We start from the raw sequence: 17,513 nt of genomic DNA, 5'->3' as shown, positions 1-17,513 counted from the left end.
GAGTTTGGTGAAATATTTATTTATTTATTTATTTATTTATTCTTCTCCAGTAAATTCAAAATTGCCCGTAGGATTCCAGAGTTACGAACCAAAACGTAAATAGCCTAATAACCTAGTGCCATACAGACCTGTCTTTGTCTCTGAGTATCGGTCCACAATTGAGGCCATCCTGAGTCAATTCACAGTCTCTGATGGCTCGCTTTAAGGGCAGAAAGAAGAAAAAAACTGTACAAACACAATAGGGTTCCAGCACTGCTAAAAACTCTTAAATGCATCTTTGCAGTTTATTTGTACATCAGTTTACAATTCACTGCACATGAGCTTGATGTACGTCCACATTCATATGGACCATCTGTGTCTGAATCCATGGCACACTTAATTAAACAAAGGCAGTTTGTGTTCTGAAAGGAAATAACAATGGTGATTGTGACATTATGAAATTCATGCCAAAAACAAGTTCTTTATGTGGTGCAGCTGGATAAAGACAAACACAGCCAACTAATCAAAAAGACAAACCGGGCACTTAGTGGCATTCATTAAAACATGAACAATTGCCTTGTGAAGTCACTCTATTTTAAGACATCTCAAGCTAGTGTGTACACAGTCATGCTGAAGATAACAGGAATGTCTTGTGCTACTTATACTAAGACTTAGCAATGCATGTAGTGTATTTACAAAAGATATTGCTCCAAAATGCATGTATTTCGCTGGTCTCTTATTGATGCAAAAATAGCATGCTGATAAATATACAGTCAGCTGTAACATAATGAGGCATATGAGCGGACAGGTTAATTTGTCTCAAACCAACATTTCTGCAACAAATGAACTGTCTTTACACCCAAGAGCATTCAAAACATTCAAAAAATGAGTGCAAAATGTAATGTCCTGTGTAATTGCATACACTGCATTTTGAAACAAAGGACATTTTGATGTTCTCAAAAAAAAAAAAAAAAATCCTCATGATATTTGAAGGAAAAAAAACAAGATCTGAAATGTTATTCAGATGTAAATGTGCTGAAATGTCAACATGGCTCACAACCATAACACTAAGTCCAAGTGTTAGTTGATTTAGGAACAGAAAACGGTAGATAAACCAATAAATCTGCCTGTGTATCACTATATCAAAAACTGTCACAGATTCAAAAAACACTCAAGAGTGTGAGGCTCCAGCCAAAATGGATGAGTACAGCACATTTATAAACAGAGAGGCCATCAATCTACCTCTGTTCCTGAATATAAGAGTAGTTACAGCTGACACGCTCACCAAGCAGGTTATATGACCAGTCATAACACGAGAAAGAGTGCATCGGGAGAGAATCATCCAGCCCAATGAGTAGTGCAAGCCTTTTCAAAAGGCACTGGAGTGTACTGGAAAATATCAATCATCTACATATTCAAAAAAGCACAATCCAAAGTTCAAAACATGCAATTACTAAAAAAAATTCAATTGAAATTGACTGATATTGTAGTGAGAGCCACTATCTGTGGCATGTGTAAAAGGCACCTAGTGTTAAACTGATGAAGCATCCCATAGGAAAAGAATAGAAGGAAAAATTCATAGTAATACTTTTTAAGTCCTTGTATTTCTGGTGGCATTACAACCTTATTAACATGCTTCTGTTCATCATTTAATTATTTGATCATTCTGAAGGCACCATCTGTATCTGAAATATCCCTTCATACCATTTCTGGCAAATATTTTTGGCATGTGAACAAACAAACACAGTTTTATGTGCTTGAAAGTGCCAAACAATTTGTGGTATTAGTAAAACATGACTTGAGGTGTACACAAAGCCTAACTGGCTGACTCAAAAAAAAAAAAAAGAGAAATATATTAATCTTAAAAGCACAGTATCTGAGGTTTGGTGTACAGTTTTGGTGTACATGCATGCTTCAGTGAGAGCTGCAAACTGTTCCTCCAGATCCTCCTGCTCCTGAAACAGAGGCTGGATTGTTCTTTCACACTTCCTCGTAGAAAGCCATCTGAGCCATGTAGGCAGAATTTCTCTGCAACAGACAAGACACGGCCAAATAAGAACACTGTTGCAGTCTTTTGCGGAATGTGAACTATTTCATGAAAAGAACTGGGGAAAAGCGAATTTTCAGCATCTTTACTCCAGTCTTCAGTGTCACATGATCCTTCAGAAATCATTCTAATATGCTGATTTGCTGCTCAATAAACATTTCTTATTGTCATAAATGTTGATAACAGCTGTGATGCTTAATATTTACTCTTCAGGATTGAAGATGAAGTTCAAAAGAACAGCATTTATTGGAAATAGAAAAGTAAAAAAAATTAACATTGCTAATGTCTTTACTACCACTTTTGTTCAATTTAATATGCGTTTCTCGAAAGTCGGTTTAGCTATTTTATGTTTGATATGTTACATAACTATATAACAATGCCTATTTAGCTGCAATGAGTATTCAGTGTGTGTGTGAGTGCTTCTTACATTGCTGTGTGGAATATAAGGAGGCTCAGCGTAACTCCTAAGGCTGTAGATTCCAGCCTGTTGCTGCTCTTCCAGCTTAAGGGATTCAATCTCTGACTTGAGCTCCTTCAGCTGGTCTTGAAGATGTTTGCTCTTTTCCATGTACTCTAGCCTGAGACACACACAAGAAGACAGCAGCTTGAATTCAGCTTCATTTTTCAGTAGTTTTTCAGACATGACATGATAAAGTGCGTACCGTTCTCTCTCAATCTCCATCGAAAGTCTCTTCATATCAGAGTCTTTGAAGTCCATTCGGATGGAGCCGCCCATGTCTAGAGCCAAATCTGGATTCTCTGGCCCAGTGGGAGGAGGAGGGCTGGAGTATGCTGCTATTAACTGAGCACATTACACAAATGACATGTTTTAGAAGCATTATGAGGACGATAAACAGCAGAATACTTTTGATACGTGTCGTAGCAGCATTACAGGATATGTTGTTTTGGTGATTTCCAAGAGTTTCTGCTTTGCCCTCCGTTCTGCGTCTTTAGCTTCATTCAGATCCTGTTTCAGATGGTCTGCCTCCTTTAGTCTGAATGCCACAAAAACAAAACAAGAATTAAACTTCTTTAATTAAAAGGCTCTCTGTGATACTTGGTCAATCATGGCACAGAGTGGTCAAATATTTTAGCATAATAATGGAATATTTTTCAAATGTATTATTTATTTGTGTAAAACTTTAAGGAAGAAAAATTGAGAGCAACTTAAAATATCAAATTTCTTTGTTTACTTGAATAATTGAAAACTTGAATCAATGTTAATTAAGAGAGAATAACTGAAGCCATTGTTTTTATTTATTTTAATATTTAACTTTTTAATTATAAGTGTGTTCATTAACACATTTTTTTGCTGTGAAGTAAATATCCAGAGTTATGAAATTTCACTGGTACTGGTATCAACGACTGATAACCATAATGGCCCACCTCCTCTCCGACTGCTCAACAAGTTTAACCGCCAGTTGTTCTGCTTCTCTCATCTTCTGCTCCATCAGTCTCTTCTCTTCTTTGGTTTTGAGGGCTGTGACTTCCAGCCTCTGCCTTTCCTGTTCTGCCTCAGCTGCTTTGTGGGCCAATAGTTTGGCCTCCTCCTCTGCGATCTGGGCTTTCTCCGCCAGAAGGTCAGCCGTCTCCTCGGAGCGCAGCTGCAGAGAGGGAGACCGATAAGAAAGGCTTACAGGATCAAGCTCAGGGAGTCTCAGAGCATGAATGGAATTCTAATGGGAGTCAAGGACAATGGTTTAGACCATAATACTTCTGCAGTTCATCTCAAATTTATGTCTGCACCACATACTTTTATACTGCTGGGGCTCTTAGGACATATATTACAAGCTGGCAGGAAAAAGAGAGTAAACTATTAGACATCACTCAATTTCAAGATTGGCAAGACCCTCACTAGAGCTTCATTGGCCATTCGAGCCTCGTCCTGTAGCTGGAACAAACGGCGCTCCATATCTTCTTTCGCTCGCTCCGCTTCCTCCCTCATTTGCTTCTCCCGTGCAAGAATCTGACGCTCAACCTAAATATACACACACATAATAAGCCAATGGCAGACATCTGGCATAAGACAATACAAGATGTAATTTATTCCTGTAAAAGCTGAATTTTCAGCATCATTACGCCAGTCTTCAATGTCACATAATCCTTCAGATATGCTGGTTTGATGCTCAAAAAACATTTCTTGTTATTATTAGTTGAAAAAGGTTGTGCTGCTTAATATCTTTGTGAAAAACCTGACCTTTTTTTTAGGATTCTTTGATGAACATTTAAAGGTGCCCAAGAATGATTTTTCACAAGATGTAATATAAGTCTAAGGTGTCCCCTGAATGTGTCTGTGAAGTTTCAGCTCAAAATACCCCATAGATTTTTTTTAATTAATTTTTTTAACTGCCTATTTTGGGGCATCATTAACTATGCACTGATTTTTTTCAGCGCGCCGCCCCTTTAATTCGCCTGCTCCCTGCCACACGAGCTCTCGATTATATTACAGCACATTTACAAAGTTCACACAGCTAATATAACCCTCAAATGGATCTTTACAAGATGTTCGTCATGCATGCGTCGAATTATGTGAGTAAAGTATTTATTTTGATGTTTATATTTGATTCTCTATGAGTTTGAGTCTATGCTCCGTGGCTAACGGCTAATGCTACACTGTTGGAGAGATTTATAAAGAATGAAGTTGTGTTTATGAATTATACAGACTGCAAGTGTTTAAAAATGAAAATAGCGACGGCTCTTGTCTCTGTGAATTCAGTAAGAAACGATGGTAACTTTAACCACATTTAACAGTACATTAGCAACATGCTAACGAAACATTTAGAAAGACAGTTTACAAATATCACTAAATATCTGTCAGTTATTATTGCTCCATCTGCCATTTTTCGCTATTGTTCTTGCTTGCTTACCTAGTCTGTTGATTCACCTGTGCAGATCCAGACGTTACTGGCTGCCCTTGTCTAATGCCTTTCATAATGTTGGGAACATGGGCTGGCATATGAAAATATTGGGGCGTACACCCTGACTGAAGCTAAACATGTACTGCATAAGTTTGTTTATTAAGCCTTGTTGTTTTAATGTTTATAGCTGTAATGTTCATTATATTTAATGAATGTTCGATTAGCATAATAAACATTAAATGAATTAAGATTCATAAGAAATGCAATACCACACAGTTCTATCGTTAATGAAGAAGGTTAATGATAATAAACATTAAACTAATGAATGGAAGTAAAATGGCAGACCTTTTTCCTGGCCTTCTCCTCTTTGGCCTGAGCCTTCATCTGTTGCACCTCTATGGAATCCACCTTCCTCCTCCTCATGAACAAGTCGTGGTTCCCAATACACAACTGTAATATCTAATATATACAAATGACATGAGCAAATATTTTGATAGACTTTATTACAGAAACACTCATAAAAGTAACTCACCAGTTTGTTAACTCTGAGCTGAGAGGAGTAGAATTTAAAAACTTCCGTTTTCTTGTCCAATGGTTTGATAGTAAACTGAGGAGTGACATAAGGTATGTTTGAAAATTACAATCCAAAATTATTTTATGTTTTTGGTCAAGAATTTGTCTTCTACCAACCTCTTTCTCGCTGTACGAGATGTTTCGGATTCCACTCCAGGGGAAGGATTTGTTGGGGCTGAGCTTGTTGTTGGGGCTGTAGATGTGAAGACCCTGAGCATCAACTCCAAGAAGCAGCTCTGTGTCCCTCTTATTTTGCTGTGTAACACCAAAGTAGTAGAGATGTAACTATTCATAATCCAAAACTTGGTGGTAACTACACACAATCTCCATGAAAATATACCAAGAGGAAGTTATTCCTTCCAAGTGATCTCAAAGTCTCAGTTTTGAAAAACTTACTGTAATAGAAAAGTAGCTAACTCCATACATCTCTAGATCTTGTGCTATTTTTAGATACTCCATCTCAGCCTCGTCCCTACAAACACAAAACAAATGTAGCGTCTTTCATGTTACAGAGTTTACACGGACAAAAACAGGATTTCCAGAGCCTTACCTTGTGATGTTTCTGTGTTCAGCATACCAAGCGGTTATCTTCTCTTCCCACATGTCAGGTGTCATCTGATACTGCATCAGCACCTGGAAAATAAAACACATAAATCACATACAATAAGTCATTTTAATGAATGCAAAAGCTGGTTAATTTAATTCTCAAGTAGTACAGCCTTTACTCACTCTTTTGGGCAAGAGCTCATCTTGAGCTAAGAAACCTGGCTTGTGAAAGTTTGGATCATAGTCTCCATACTGCAGAAAGCAAGACAAACAGGAAATATTAAAAAAATATTTAATCAACACTATTTAATTATATTGTAGCTGTTGGGTGGATCCTTGCATCTCCAAAAACGATTCTTTTCAGAAAATGGAAAAACACTGTACTTTATTAAAATTATTAGACACTGCGTTGTCAAAAAGTTGATTTTGTGGCTTTATATCAAATTGCAGGTTATAAAGTTTACTGTTGCTATGTGGGCGCTCAGCCAAAAATCTCATGTTAATAAAGACAAAGTGCTATTTAAGACAGTACTGGCTATGACTCAACGACAAATGCTAGGCTCCGACACTCTTCTCTGCTCTCAATGCATATAGTGTTTCTTGAAAAAAGAAAACACTGTACTTATTCAAAGAACCAGTTTTTATTTACCCTTGCATTGCAAACAAGCAGAGACGTTCCAAACTGCATGCGACACTTCATTCACAATCGAGGTGGGTGGAGTTGTGAAGTTTTGAAAGCACTTTTTAAAGGTGCCATCGAATGGAAAATTGAATTTACCTTGGCATAGTTGAATAACAAGAGTTCAGTACATGGAAATGACATACAGTGAGTCTCAAACACCATTGTTTCCTCCTTCTTATGTAAATCTCATTTGTTTAAAAGACCTCAGAAGAACAGGCGAATCTCAACATAACACCGACTGTTACGTAACAGTCGGGATCATTAATATGTATGACCCCAATATTTGCATATATCAGCTCATGTTCAAGGCATTAGACAAGGGCAGCCAGTATTAACGTCTGGATGTGCACAGCTGAATCATCAGACAAGGTAAGCAAGCAAGAACACTAGCGAACAATGGCAGATGGAGCAATAATAACTGACATGATCCATGATATTTTTAGTGATATTTGTAAATTGTCTTTCTAAATGTTTCGTTAGCATGTTGCTAATGTACTGTTAAATGTGGTTAAAGTTACCATCGTTTCTTACTGTATTCATGGAGACAAGAGCCGTTATTTTCATTTTTAAACACTTGCAGTCTGTATAATGCATAAACACAACTTCATTCTTTATAAATCTATCCAACAGTGTGTAATGTTAGCTTTAGCCCGTTAGCCACGGAGCACTATCAAACTCGTTCAGAATCATCCGCAGCCTGAATCGGTGCATAGTTAATGATGCCCCAGAATAGGCAGTTAAAAAAATGAATAAAAAAAAATCTATGGGGTATTTTGAGCTGAAACTTCACAGACACATTCAGGGGACACCTTAGACTTATATTACATTGTGTAAAAAAAGTTCGATGGCACCTTTAATACTTTTCATTGGTTAAATATTTGCAACGCCCTCAGACATGCATAAAGGGTGACCAATAGTAACGATTTATGAAAGAAAAAAAGACGAAAGATGGAGATACAAGGTTTCCGCTCAACAGCGATAATACTCATCTTTCCAGTAAACACGGATATGGAGACCTACCTTGGCTTGAACAGCATATGATGCCAAAAGAACAGAAGCTTCTGGAGAGCAAAAGATCTCCTCATCCAGTATCTGCTTTTTGACCTTGGTAAAGAAACAGAAAGAGTCTTCATTTCAAATCTAGAACAACTCTGCTCAAAGAAAACAAGATTAATCATTGCAAAACACCAAAAGAGGTTTCTGTAGAGCAGAAAAGACCATCATGGAGAGAAATCATTCACAAGAACAACTCCCACATACTTGTAAAAAGAAGAGGTGCTGAGTAATTTCCTGAACAAGCTCATCCTCAACTTTCTCAGGGAAGAATTTGGCAAGAAAATGAAATGTTATCGGAGAGTCCTTTGGAACTTCTTGATCCAGAACCTAGATGGATTAAAAAAAATGCAACAAACTCATCAGGGTATTCTTATATAACTCCAAGTACCTGTTCACACAGCGCTGCAACCACATCTCACCCGTTTATCAGGCTTCAGCCAGGCATAAGTGTCTTTCACTGTGTATCGAAGGCCGAAAAACCACGTTTCCCTCAGACCGATGGTACGGCACACCAAGTCAAACAAATCTTTCCCTTTCCATTTGACCTATAAAATATTGATAATCAAAAACATGGTAATACAGAACACAGAATTAAAAACACACAGGTATGTAAGTTCATATATGTTTACCTCACAACTGAACTCCATTTCAGCATCCATGGTGCTGACTTTGACTTTAAAAGTCTTTGGTTGCTTCTTTTTTAGACCCAAAATCGACATTGTGACTTCTTAAGCACCTGCAAACATAAATATTTACTGTAAAATAGGCAAGTAAAGTATATGGTAAAACTTTGCTTAAAGTCTGTGTGAACCGGAAGTTGCAAACGACTTTTCTCCAGTGTTGTGACGTATTTCCAAGTGAAACGGAATATTGAATAGAGGGCAGGGTTGTACTTTAGCGCTCCTCCTCTCCATCTCTTACTCATAGCAGACTAACGGTTGCAGAGGAGTGGTTTAAGCGTTTTCAACCCAAGCCGTCAAATTGACGTCATCAGGGAAGGAACACCATTCCAGAAAAGTCCAGAAGTAACTTTTCAGATTTTGATTAAAGATTACAGTGACAAACAATTTTTTTCTGTGTTTTAACTTGCACGGATTAATTGTTCTCCACAAGACTAGTAATATGCACTAACAAAGTAATTAGGGTCGATTTTGATTTCATGTGTACTTTAAAGCCTATTTGTATAATGCATTATAAAAGTATTTTTAATGCAGTGATAATGCATAATGAATCTTATAATGGATTGTATGGTGCTTACAAATAATTGTAAGCACAGTTATAATACTTGTCTTTTCACTGAATAAACCTTTAGAACGTATAATGCATTAAAACACACAACAAACAAGCAATTTCAAAATCTGCAAATATTATAATGCATTTTAACTTTGGTTACAATTGAGTAAAGATATAATGCATTATAATGTACATTATGAATTACTTTATAATGTATTATAAGGGTTTTAAGTAAAGTGTTACCAAGTATATTTTACATTTTGCAAATTTTAAAGTAAACATTTATTCATAAAGCATATTTCAAAACTGAGGAAATATATAGGAAATGCATATCTAAAAAATTAAGAATAAATAAATGTGAAAACATTAATTTATAAATAAAAATAAAATATATAAATATATAAGTATATAAAATCATTATTATTAATTAAATTATTGCATGCGTTATCATGAGTGCAGCGTCTACGTCTATACTAAGGTTACTTTGTACTTTCATATTGCATATGCAAGCGACCGCAGGTAAGTCGCATGCTTGCTTATAAGTTGTTTACATACAACACAATATAGATAAACGACTTCTATTCATTTCCACGGAACATGATATTAGTCTTCGGCCTTTTTGAGTCAGATTTTACACCGTCTGCCATGTTATAGCGAGAGAGCAAGAAGAATACGACTTCACAGAGCTGGAGTTTCTTTCTTAAATCCTGACGTAAAAAGTCATTTTCTCCGTATGCAGCAGCGCAATGTCACTTTAAAAGATAAAGAAAACTTCTGCGAATATTTTTTTTAAAGATTTAGGAATAAAACCAGTCAAATATCAATCAGTTACCTTGAATAGGTTATGTTTTGAAACAGGCCCGATCCACGGCTTGGAGTTTCCCGTCTCTCCGCTAAACCACAACAATGCAAACCGGATTTGGTTCGTTCCCCTACATGGAAATCAGTATAAACGAGTCGAAAAGTGTATAAAACTCTTAAAAATCGTCCATTTTCTTAGTGAACCATAAGTTGGTCGGTTATGGAATATAAATCTGATGTTATCCTGAGTAGAATGTGTTGGATAGGGAGTTAGCAGCACTTTGTTGTTGATTCTCTTTTCCGCCCTCTGCTGGTAGGACGGAAAACAACCGTTTTTAGGAGTTTGTAAATACTACAGTGATTTAACTCGGCATTACAGTTTATTAAGATTATTAAAATTACATTAAGATTAATACGTTCAATGGTAGCTCACATGCGCATGAAAAAACATCCAATTCCGCGCGTGCGCGTCAAAACTAACTATATATTTGATTAATCAAGTACTTCATCACTCTACAGGACTGTGCATCTGTGCACTCTTCTCAATTAAATAAACATTTGAATGTAGGACTAATGTTTGGATCAATTATCTTATTTTTTTGTTTGTTTGATTAAATTGGTTTATTAAGAAATATTTGGACGTATTATGATGAAATATTTTGTCAGTTGTGTGTATATATATATATATATATATATATACAAATTTGATTTGCATCTATACATTTTGGAAGATGATTCATTTTATCCAAATATACAGATACATTTATTTAATATTTATATAAATGTCATATAAAATGTTTATAGCAGCCTATCTATGGCATTGTCATAAAAATATTTTGTAATTGCCCTAAAGAGTACCAGAATCTGTGTAATTTTCCCTAAAGGAATGGCAAATGCCAGTCGGACCTTTTCTGATGTAAAGAATGTGATCCTGTCAGCCCACAAAAACACAGGGGCCCAGGATAAGGTTGGCTTCTATGAAACCTGGGCTGAGGACTATGAGCAGGTAAACTTAAGGCAGCAATAATTTTCCCAGTACTTTTTCAAAATCAATTTAATCTGTAATATTGTTGCTTTCTCAGGATGTAGCGCTGCTGGATTACCGTGCCCCCTTGTTAGCAGCTGAGTGTGTGAGCTCATTTTTCACAGGTGACAGGGAGAAGGCCACTGTCCTGGATGTGGCCTGCGGAACAGGCCTGGTCTCTGGACATGTAAGCATTGCTTTATTCGAATGCTGGTGGTGGGCACAAGAGAATGTGATAAACCTGCTAATGGTCAAGATCTGCTTACCCCCAGGGCATCCAAGATGTAGGTGACTTTGTTTCTTCAGTAGAACACAAATGATGATTTTTAACTCCAACCGTTGCAGTCTGTCAGTCGTATAATGCGTGTCAGTGGAAACTTAGTCTATAAGAGTAAAAAAAAACACGCACAGACAAATCCAAATGAAACCCGGCGGCTCGTGACGACGCATTGATGTCCTAAGACACAAAACGATCGGTTTGTGCAAGAAACCAAACAGTATTTATATCAATTTTTTTTAACCTCTAATATACACTTGAAGTTTTGATGTAATAAAACCATGTTTTTTAGTGGTTTACTTCCATTTGTATAACAACTGTTGTATTACAGGCACCATGTTTAAACTACGCCAGAGCACGTACACACCTCACACACCGGATGCCATGCGCGTGCTCAAGGCAGTTGGACATAGTGGTGTATTAGAGGTAAAAAATGATATAAATACTGTTCGGTTTCTTGCACAAACCGATCGTTTCTTGTCTTAGGACATCACTGTGTCATCACGAGCCGCAGGGTTTAATTTGGATTTGTCTGTGCGTGTTTTTTTTTACTCTTATAGACGAAGTTCCCCCTGACATGCATTATACGACTGACAGACCGCAACGGTTGGAGTTAAAAATCGTCATTTGTGTTCTACTGAAGAAACAAAGTCACCTACATCTTAGATGCCCTGGGGGTAAGCAGATAAACATCAAATTTTCATTTTTGGGTGAACTATCCCTTTAAGATCCCTTACGAGCAATTTGGATGCAGCGCAATAGACACAACTACCAGAATACAATACTTATTGAAAATAAAAAATAAAAATACATAATATATATCATACATTCTAAAATTACCTAAGAAATTTCTTTAAAACTGTTTAACAATCAAATTGCACAGGAAACAAAGGAATATTTAATTCGGTTATTTTTCATCTTTGGTATTCTATAACGACTCACCTGAAGGCAGCATAGAAAAATCTGGGTGCAAGAAATGGTCACTATCTAGAAACATTTCACAAAACATTTCTATTGAACAAAACTGACAAACCATTCTTTGCCTATGATCTTCCCACTGTTTGTGTCATGGTTGCAATGAAGTGATAATGAGTCCGGGAAGTGTGTTATGGGTAATGAAGTTCTGACAGGTGACAAACAAGGGGTGAGAAACAGTCAGGGTTGGAGTGCCCTCTGGTGTCAGACAAGGGCACTCCCAGTAATGATCATGACAGTTTGTGAATATTCAATTTAACACACTAACCTGTTTCACACTAAGATTTCCAAACCAGCAGCTAATAGAAAAGGTCAGCACTTATATATAAGACTTACAGAACAATTCCATCAGTGTCTTGTCTATATTAAATTATCTTAATTTTCGTAGACAATATTGGCGCTGCTGTCTCTTTTTACACAATGCTTCTGTGTTCACATCAAAATGCAATCTATTATCAATAATTGTCCCCAGGTATTTATAACATTCCACACAAAACCCTTAATAAATGTGACCTAAGAAGAATGTGTTTTTGTTCTAAAATCAATAACCATATCTACATCACCATTTCACACCAAGTCATCAACCACTGGACCATGACATATTTCATTGTTTTCCAGAAGACTCACAATAACTGAGTCATGAGCAAATTTTAAAAAGTACCTATTGTTATATTTACTTGTACTATCATTTGTATATAAGATGTAAAAGCACAGCCTTGAGGAGATCCTGTAGATGTTATCAGGGTGGATAAAAGACTACCATTTACTCTCACTCTTTGAGTTCTTTCAGTTAAAAAAATCTAAGACCCAACCCTCTAGGTTGAGATCGAGGCCAAAATTAGGCTAGTAATTAACTTATCTGCTAAAATATGGGGTTGTAAAGAATTAAAAGCAGATGGAAAAATCTCTTAATGTGTGTTTTGCTACCCTCCAATGCAAAGACTAATGTCTTTTTTTTTTTTTTAATCCCATTTGTTTGAGAAAAGTTAAAGCAAATGGGGTTTCGTCACTTTGTTGGAGTAGATGGAAGTTTGAGGATGCTGGAGTTGGCAAAGAAAACTGGACTTTATCAGCAACTTACACAGTGCCTGCTTGGTCAAGATGAAATTTCAGCTGGTAATGAACCATACCACACTGTGAACTTTAATGTTTTGTGTGTTTGCTATCAAAATGTAACTTAATAATCTGTAATAATGTCTGTTTGGATGTCATTTTGCAATTTCAGACTGTTGTAATAAAGACAACCTATTACAGAGTTATTAAAACCAGAACTTTGTTGAAATAAATCTGCTAAATATACTGCTGGTTTTATCTATAGGACAGTCTGCACATAAAGAATATACATTTTGATTTCTCCTCATTTTAGTGTTATTAATGCTCTGAATCTGAAAAAAAAAAAATGCCTTTTGATGTTGGAGTCTTTTTGTTGTAATGATATTGCTATTTATATTGATTAGCACTTTTGCATTTTTGACTTTATTCTCTTCTTTGTCTCAGAAACATATGATGTCGTTATAATCGTTGGAGCTCTAAGCGTTGGGCAGGTGCCTTTGACAGTCGTCAGAGAGCTCTGTGATCTTACAAAACCAGGTAACTTTTGCATTTCACATTAATAACTATTGCAAGACGCATGCATGTAGTTAAACTTTAATTAAGTGCTTTAAGTTTTTCTAATTTAATACAATGGTTTAATTGATGTGATGTCATTGTTGTACATTTTGTATGCATGTCAATTTCAGAGATTCTTCCTAATCTCCATCAATCTGTGTAACAGGCGGCTATGTGTGCATGACTACAAGAGGGAACGCTGATAACCGGGAGTACAAGGCTGAGCTGGAGAAAATGATCAAAGCACTTGAGGAAGAGCAGAAATGGAGCCGTGTGACTGTTGTTGAGGTGGAGGAATGGGAGAGAGCTGTTTCAGAAAAGGACAGTGGGTACATTCCAGGCACCATTTATCTGTATCAGAGAAGTGTTTAGGATTTCAGGATCACACAAGGGCAACCTAAATCTGCACAGTAATCCACACAGCTGTTCTACAGAATTCTTATTCCACCAGCAGGTGGTGGTATTTTTTCATAAATCATAGTATCACTTGTTTTAAAAGTACTTTTTTTCCCAAGAGAAGTACCTGACCTGACAAGAGAAATGTCAAAACATGATCCATCTATTTGTTTTGGCACTAAATTATTTCACCTGCCACTTGTACACAGTGCAGTCACTTGAAAACCTTTAAGGTTTTTGTTCAAGTGAAGTCCGTGAACCTAAAAGATTTCGTGAGAAAATGTCTGAGGCATATGGTTACAAATCTACCATTCCCCAGTTACATCTAACCTTTCAGTTTGCCACTCCCCGATACTCCGACCGCTGAAATTTTTGAAGCTGCCATTTCCGTTGGTGTCAGGTGACATAAATAAAACACACAAACAAGGTTTGGTTTGGTTTGGATTTCTGAGTGCATAATACGGATATGAATATTTTAAAAGGACACATTCCAGTTAAAAAGGTTATTGAAATCCAATGATTTTTTAAAAAGTGTTAAGATGTTGAAATTGCATTATATTATATGTGCATTAATGAACATCAAAACCTAACAGAGACCATTAAAATACTTTTGATTTTGTGTCATTTAGACAATACTTCTGGCACAGACAGAGATAAATGAACATGTGCAAATAAACAGATTACAAAACTCCACAGTTTTGATTATTTATTAGCTCCCTTTTCCCTTTAGAAAAGTTAAGAACAGGTGCAATGACAGTGTTTTGACCAAACAAATATTATAAGAGAATAAAAAGTCATTCAGGAAGTGTTGACTTCATACTACATAACTTGTAACACCTAATTCAACTAAGGTTTTAAGTAAAACTGAAGAATAGCTTCATTATAGCACACTGAGATCTTTTTAAACACTGTGTCCCAACAATATGCAAAGCGTTTTCATGAGGTGATACTTTCTGTTGAACCGGTTTGGCCTGGATCTGCCGTTTCATTCAAGGCTTGAGCTGACACAAGAATAGCTAACAATGAAGCAAGTGTTCTTTTCCCTCTCTTGTAACATTTGAACCAAACCATTGTCCATCTCTAAAAGACCACATGTGTGGCCAAGGTCATAGCAGTGCTTTCATATGAGTATTTCAACCAAAAGTATGTTCATTTTAGATTCTTAGCAGGTAAAAAAAAAAACACAAAATGAAACTGACGAATTTCCATATGTTTGTTGAAGCGGCGTCAGGTTTTGTTTTTTACATTACAAAGCAGAACAAACTGTGCTAACTACTGACAGCCATTTTATTCATGACATTATATATGTATATAACATGAGGAGGAAACATTTTACCACATACAATCATGAATATACATTATTTATTGTAAATATACACATTAAACACATAAAATGTATCAAAGCTATTAAAATGAACTATAAAACAACAATAATAATCTTGACTGCTGAGGTCTGAGTGTAATCACAGTGCAAATCTTCATCTCAATTAGCTGCATTTCCTAAAGTGCCTCCAATTCTCTAAAAAAAATCAAAAAAGAAAATGTGATCATTATCAATTTTACATAATAATGTTCATCCACTAAATTCTTAGTTTCTTCATTTGACCAATAATTCCTCATTCACAGTGCTGTAGCAGGTATATGACTGTCCAAGTCCATGTAAGTCCCTCAGTCAACACAGATCTTGCATTTTCATTGTCTTCTTAATCAAATGTATGTCTTTGGAGCATCTTCAGGTGTCTCGCTAGATTCAGAGGGGGCCAGCATTTGATCCAAACCATCATCAATCAGCTGGGACTTTGTCCACGCCCCCTTGTCCTGCTCAGACTCTGGCATCGATTCGGCTCTGGCAAGCTGGGACTTTGTAGTTGATGGCTTGCTCTGGTGGGAGTCTGTGGAGGGAGGTCTACCCTGATTCATTGGGACTTTCTGACTCCATTGGGACCTCACAGATGGAGTGGCACTCTGCATCGACCTCACAGAGATGGGGCGCATCCTCTGCGAGCCGGCCCTGCTGGACCCTGCCTGCGACGAGCGCACGATCAGGTACTTCACTGAAGGACCGCTGTCATCCTCTGTTTTGTCTTTGCAGATGGTGGTGCACAACATTCCTCCACCCAACATGAGGACGACAGATGCACCCCAACCAACATAAATGGCACCGCCAATCTCCCTGCGCTGCGAATTGGTCATCAGCGGGTTGTAAAACGTTTGTACCACAATGCCAGCCGACCAGGAGACAGGGATAATGCAGAGAATTCCAGCGACGATCAACGTCACACCGGCCGCTGTTGCAATTCTGGCTTTGGATCTTTTGGAACCGCCCATGAAAATGGTGCATTTTCCTCCGATGAAGGCCAAAACAAGGCCCACCGCTCCTAAAAGGATGGACATGACCGTGAGAGCCCGAGCGGCCTGCAGATCTGAGCTTAATGCGAGCGTGGACTCGTACGGTTTGCACTGCATTTGGCCTGTGCTTTGTATCACGCAGCTCATCCAAATGCCCTCCCACATGGTCTCTGAGGTGACAATGGTGGTTCCAATGAAGGCTGTCACACGCCACATTGGCATGATGCAGGACAGGAGGGCTCCAGTCCATCCCAGTAAGGCCAAGGCACTCGCCAGCATGTGCATGCCAAGGGAAGCCATCTCGCTGGGGTTAAATTATACACGTCCACTGCTATACTGAGGCCTCTTCGTTCCTTTCAACAGTTAAAGCCTTTTTGAAGGCCTTGTTTCCTTCTTCACTCATTCCTGTCTGCAGCTCAGCTTTCACTCTGGTGACAGTGATGAGGTGTTTGTATGCTAAAAAGAGAGAGAATGACTGGGGAGGCGTGTGCAGTGCACAGACCATGCCTCCATTAGTCCACATGCTACCAGACTAACCAGATTCCTTGGACAATGTGGGCGGGTCATGTAAAAAGAGGAAATTTGGACATCTGCGTTGGACTCCTGAAAAGGGCTCAGGTGTTTCTGCATTCAGGTATCCAGATGAAGTTTCGATCTCACGCTTTTGTCTTTCTGTTTGAGATCTGACCAATGAGGCAGCCCCTGTATCCCATGAAAAGTTCATAATTGATGCTATAATTATTCTACCGTCATGTTGTTTTGAACTTGAATGACTTTCTTTCTTTTTTTCCATGGGACTTAATAAAAAAATATTTTGAGGAATGTTAGAAACCAAAGAGTTTTGATGACTTTTGACTTTCATCGTATGGACAAAAAAACACTGATACATTTCTCAAAATATGTTCTACAGAAGAAAGTCAGTCATATAAGTTTGGAACAACATGAGTGAATGATGACTACTTTACTGCCATTTACGTATTTATGATACAGATAAAATGGAAGGCAAGTGTGGTTTACTAATTTAAAGGACTAACAATTAAGTTCATAAATTGTAAAAGTTAAATAAAGCTTTAAATGAAATATATGAATGCGAAACAGGATTGTTGTTA

At 37.3% G+C, this 17,513-nt stretch overlaps 3 protein-coding genes across 3 annotated transcripts; 1 reads left to right on the top strand and 2 right to left on the bottom strand.

The window, feature by feature from the left end:
- Positions 1–244: 244 nt before the first annotated feature.
- nf2b (NF2, moesin-ezrin-radixin like (MERLIN) tumor suppressor b) lies at positions 245–10,100 on the bottom strand. The gene is made up of 17 exons (XM_048165394.1): positions 9,807–10,100; positions 8,371–8,477; positions 8,161–8,286; positions 7,946–8,068; positions 7,706–7,789; positions 6,187–6,255; positions 6,008–6,090; positions 5,854–5,929; positions 5,575–5,712; positions 5,417–5,491; positions 5,230–5,343; positions 3,882–4,004; positions 3,413–3,630; positions 2,919–3,021; positions 2,689–2,828; positions 2,454–2,604; positions 245–2,007 (listed from the first exon to the last, which is right to left on the bottom strand). Exons 2-17 carry the CDS (start codon positions 8,458–8,460, stop codon positions 1,960–1,962), a joined length of 1,761 nt encoding a protein of 586 aa, XP_048021351.1. The 5' UTR covers positions 8,461–8,477; positions 9,807–10,100; the 3' UTR covers positions 245–1,959.
- Positions 9,373–14,748, top strand: mettl27 (methyltransferase like 27). Its single transcript, XM_048165396.1, has 6 exons — positions 9,373–9,493; positions 10,660–10,781; positions 10,858–10,986; positions 13,038–13,167; positions 13,549–13,641; positions 13,826–14,748. Exons 1-6 carry the CDS (start codon positions 9,424–9,426, stop codon positions 14,029–14,031), a joined length of 750 nt encoding a protein of 249 aa, XP_048021353.1. The 5' UTR covers positions 9,373–9,423; the 3' UTR covers positions 14,032–14,748.
- LOC125252234 (claudin-4-like) lies at positions 14,749–17,202 on the bottom strand. The gene has a single exon (XM_048165395.1). It carries the CDS (start codon positions 16,702–16,704, stop codon positions 15,763–15,765), a length of 942 nt encoding a protein of 313 aa, XP_048021352.1. The 5' UTR covers positions 16,705–17,202; the 3' UTR covers positions 14,749–15,762.
- Between the last annotated feature and the right edge of the window lie 311 nt (positions 17,203–17,513).

The sequence above is a fragment of the Megalobrama amblycephala genome, linkage group LG18 (assembly GCF_018812025.1).
Source record: "Megalobrama amblycephala isolate DHTTF-2021 linkage group LG18, ASM1881202v1, whole genome shotgun sequence".
NCBI lineage: Eukaryota > Metazoa > Chordata > Actinopteri > Cypriniformes > Xenocyprididae > Megalobrama > Megalobrama amblycephala.
The sequence above is the reverse complement of the archived record's forward strand: the minus strand, read 5'-3'. Positions and strand labels throughout refer to the sequence as shown.

Excerpts from the sequence above, each read along its gene's own strand:
- LOC125252234 (XM_048165395.1), bottom strand. The coding sequence starts at position 16,704 with ATGGCTTCCCTTGGCATGCACATGCTGGCGAGTGCCTTGGCCTTACTG.
- nf2b (XM_048165394.1), bottom strand. The coding sequence starts at position 8,460 with ATGTCGATTTTGGGTCTAAAAAAGAAGCAACCAAAGACTTTTAAAGTC. Across the intron at positions 5,930-6,007 it reads GAACACAGAAACATCACAAG|GGACGAGGCTGAGATGGAGT; the intron begins GTAAGGCTCTGG and ends TTGTGTTTGTAG. Across the intron at positions 5,492-5,574 it reads TCTCGTACAGCGAGAAAGAG|TTTACTATCAAACCATTGGA; the intron begins GTTGGTAGAAGA and ends GTCACTCCTCAG.
- mettl27 (XM_048165396.1), top strand. The coding sequence starts at position 9,424 with ATGAGTGCAGCGTCTACGTCTATACTAAGGTTACTTTGTACTTTCATA. Across the intron at positions 9,494-10,659 it reads GCATATGCAAGCGACCGCAG|GAATGGCAAATGCCAGTCGG; the intron begins GTAAGTCGCATG and ends TTTTCCCTAAAG. Across the intron at positions 13,168-13,548 it reads TCAAGATGAAATTTCAGCTG|AAACATATGATGTCGTTATA; the intron begins GTAATGAACCAT and ends TCTTTGTCTCAG.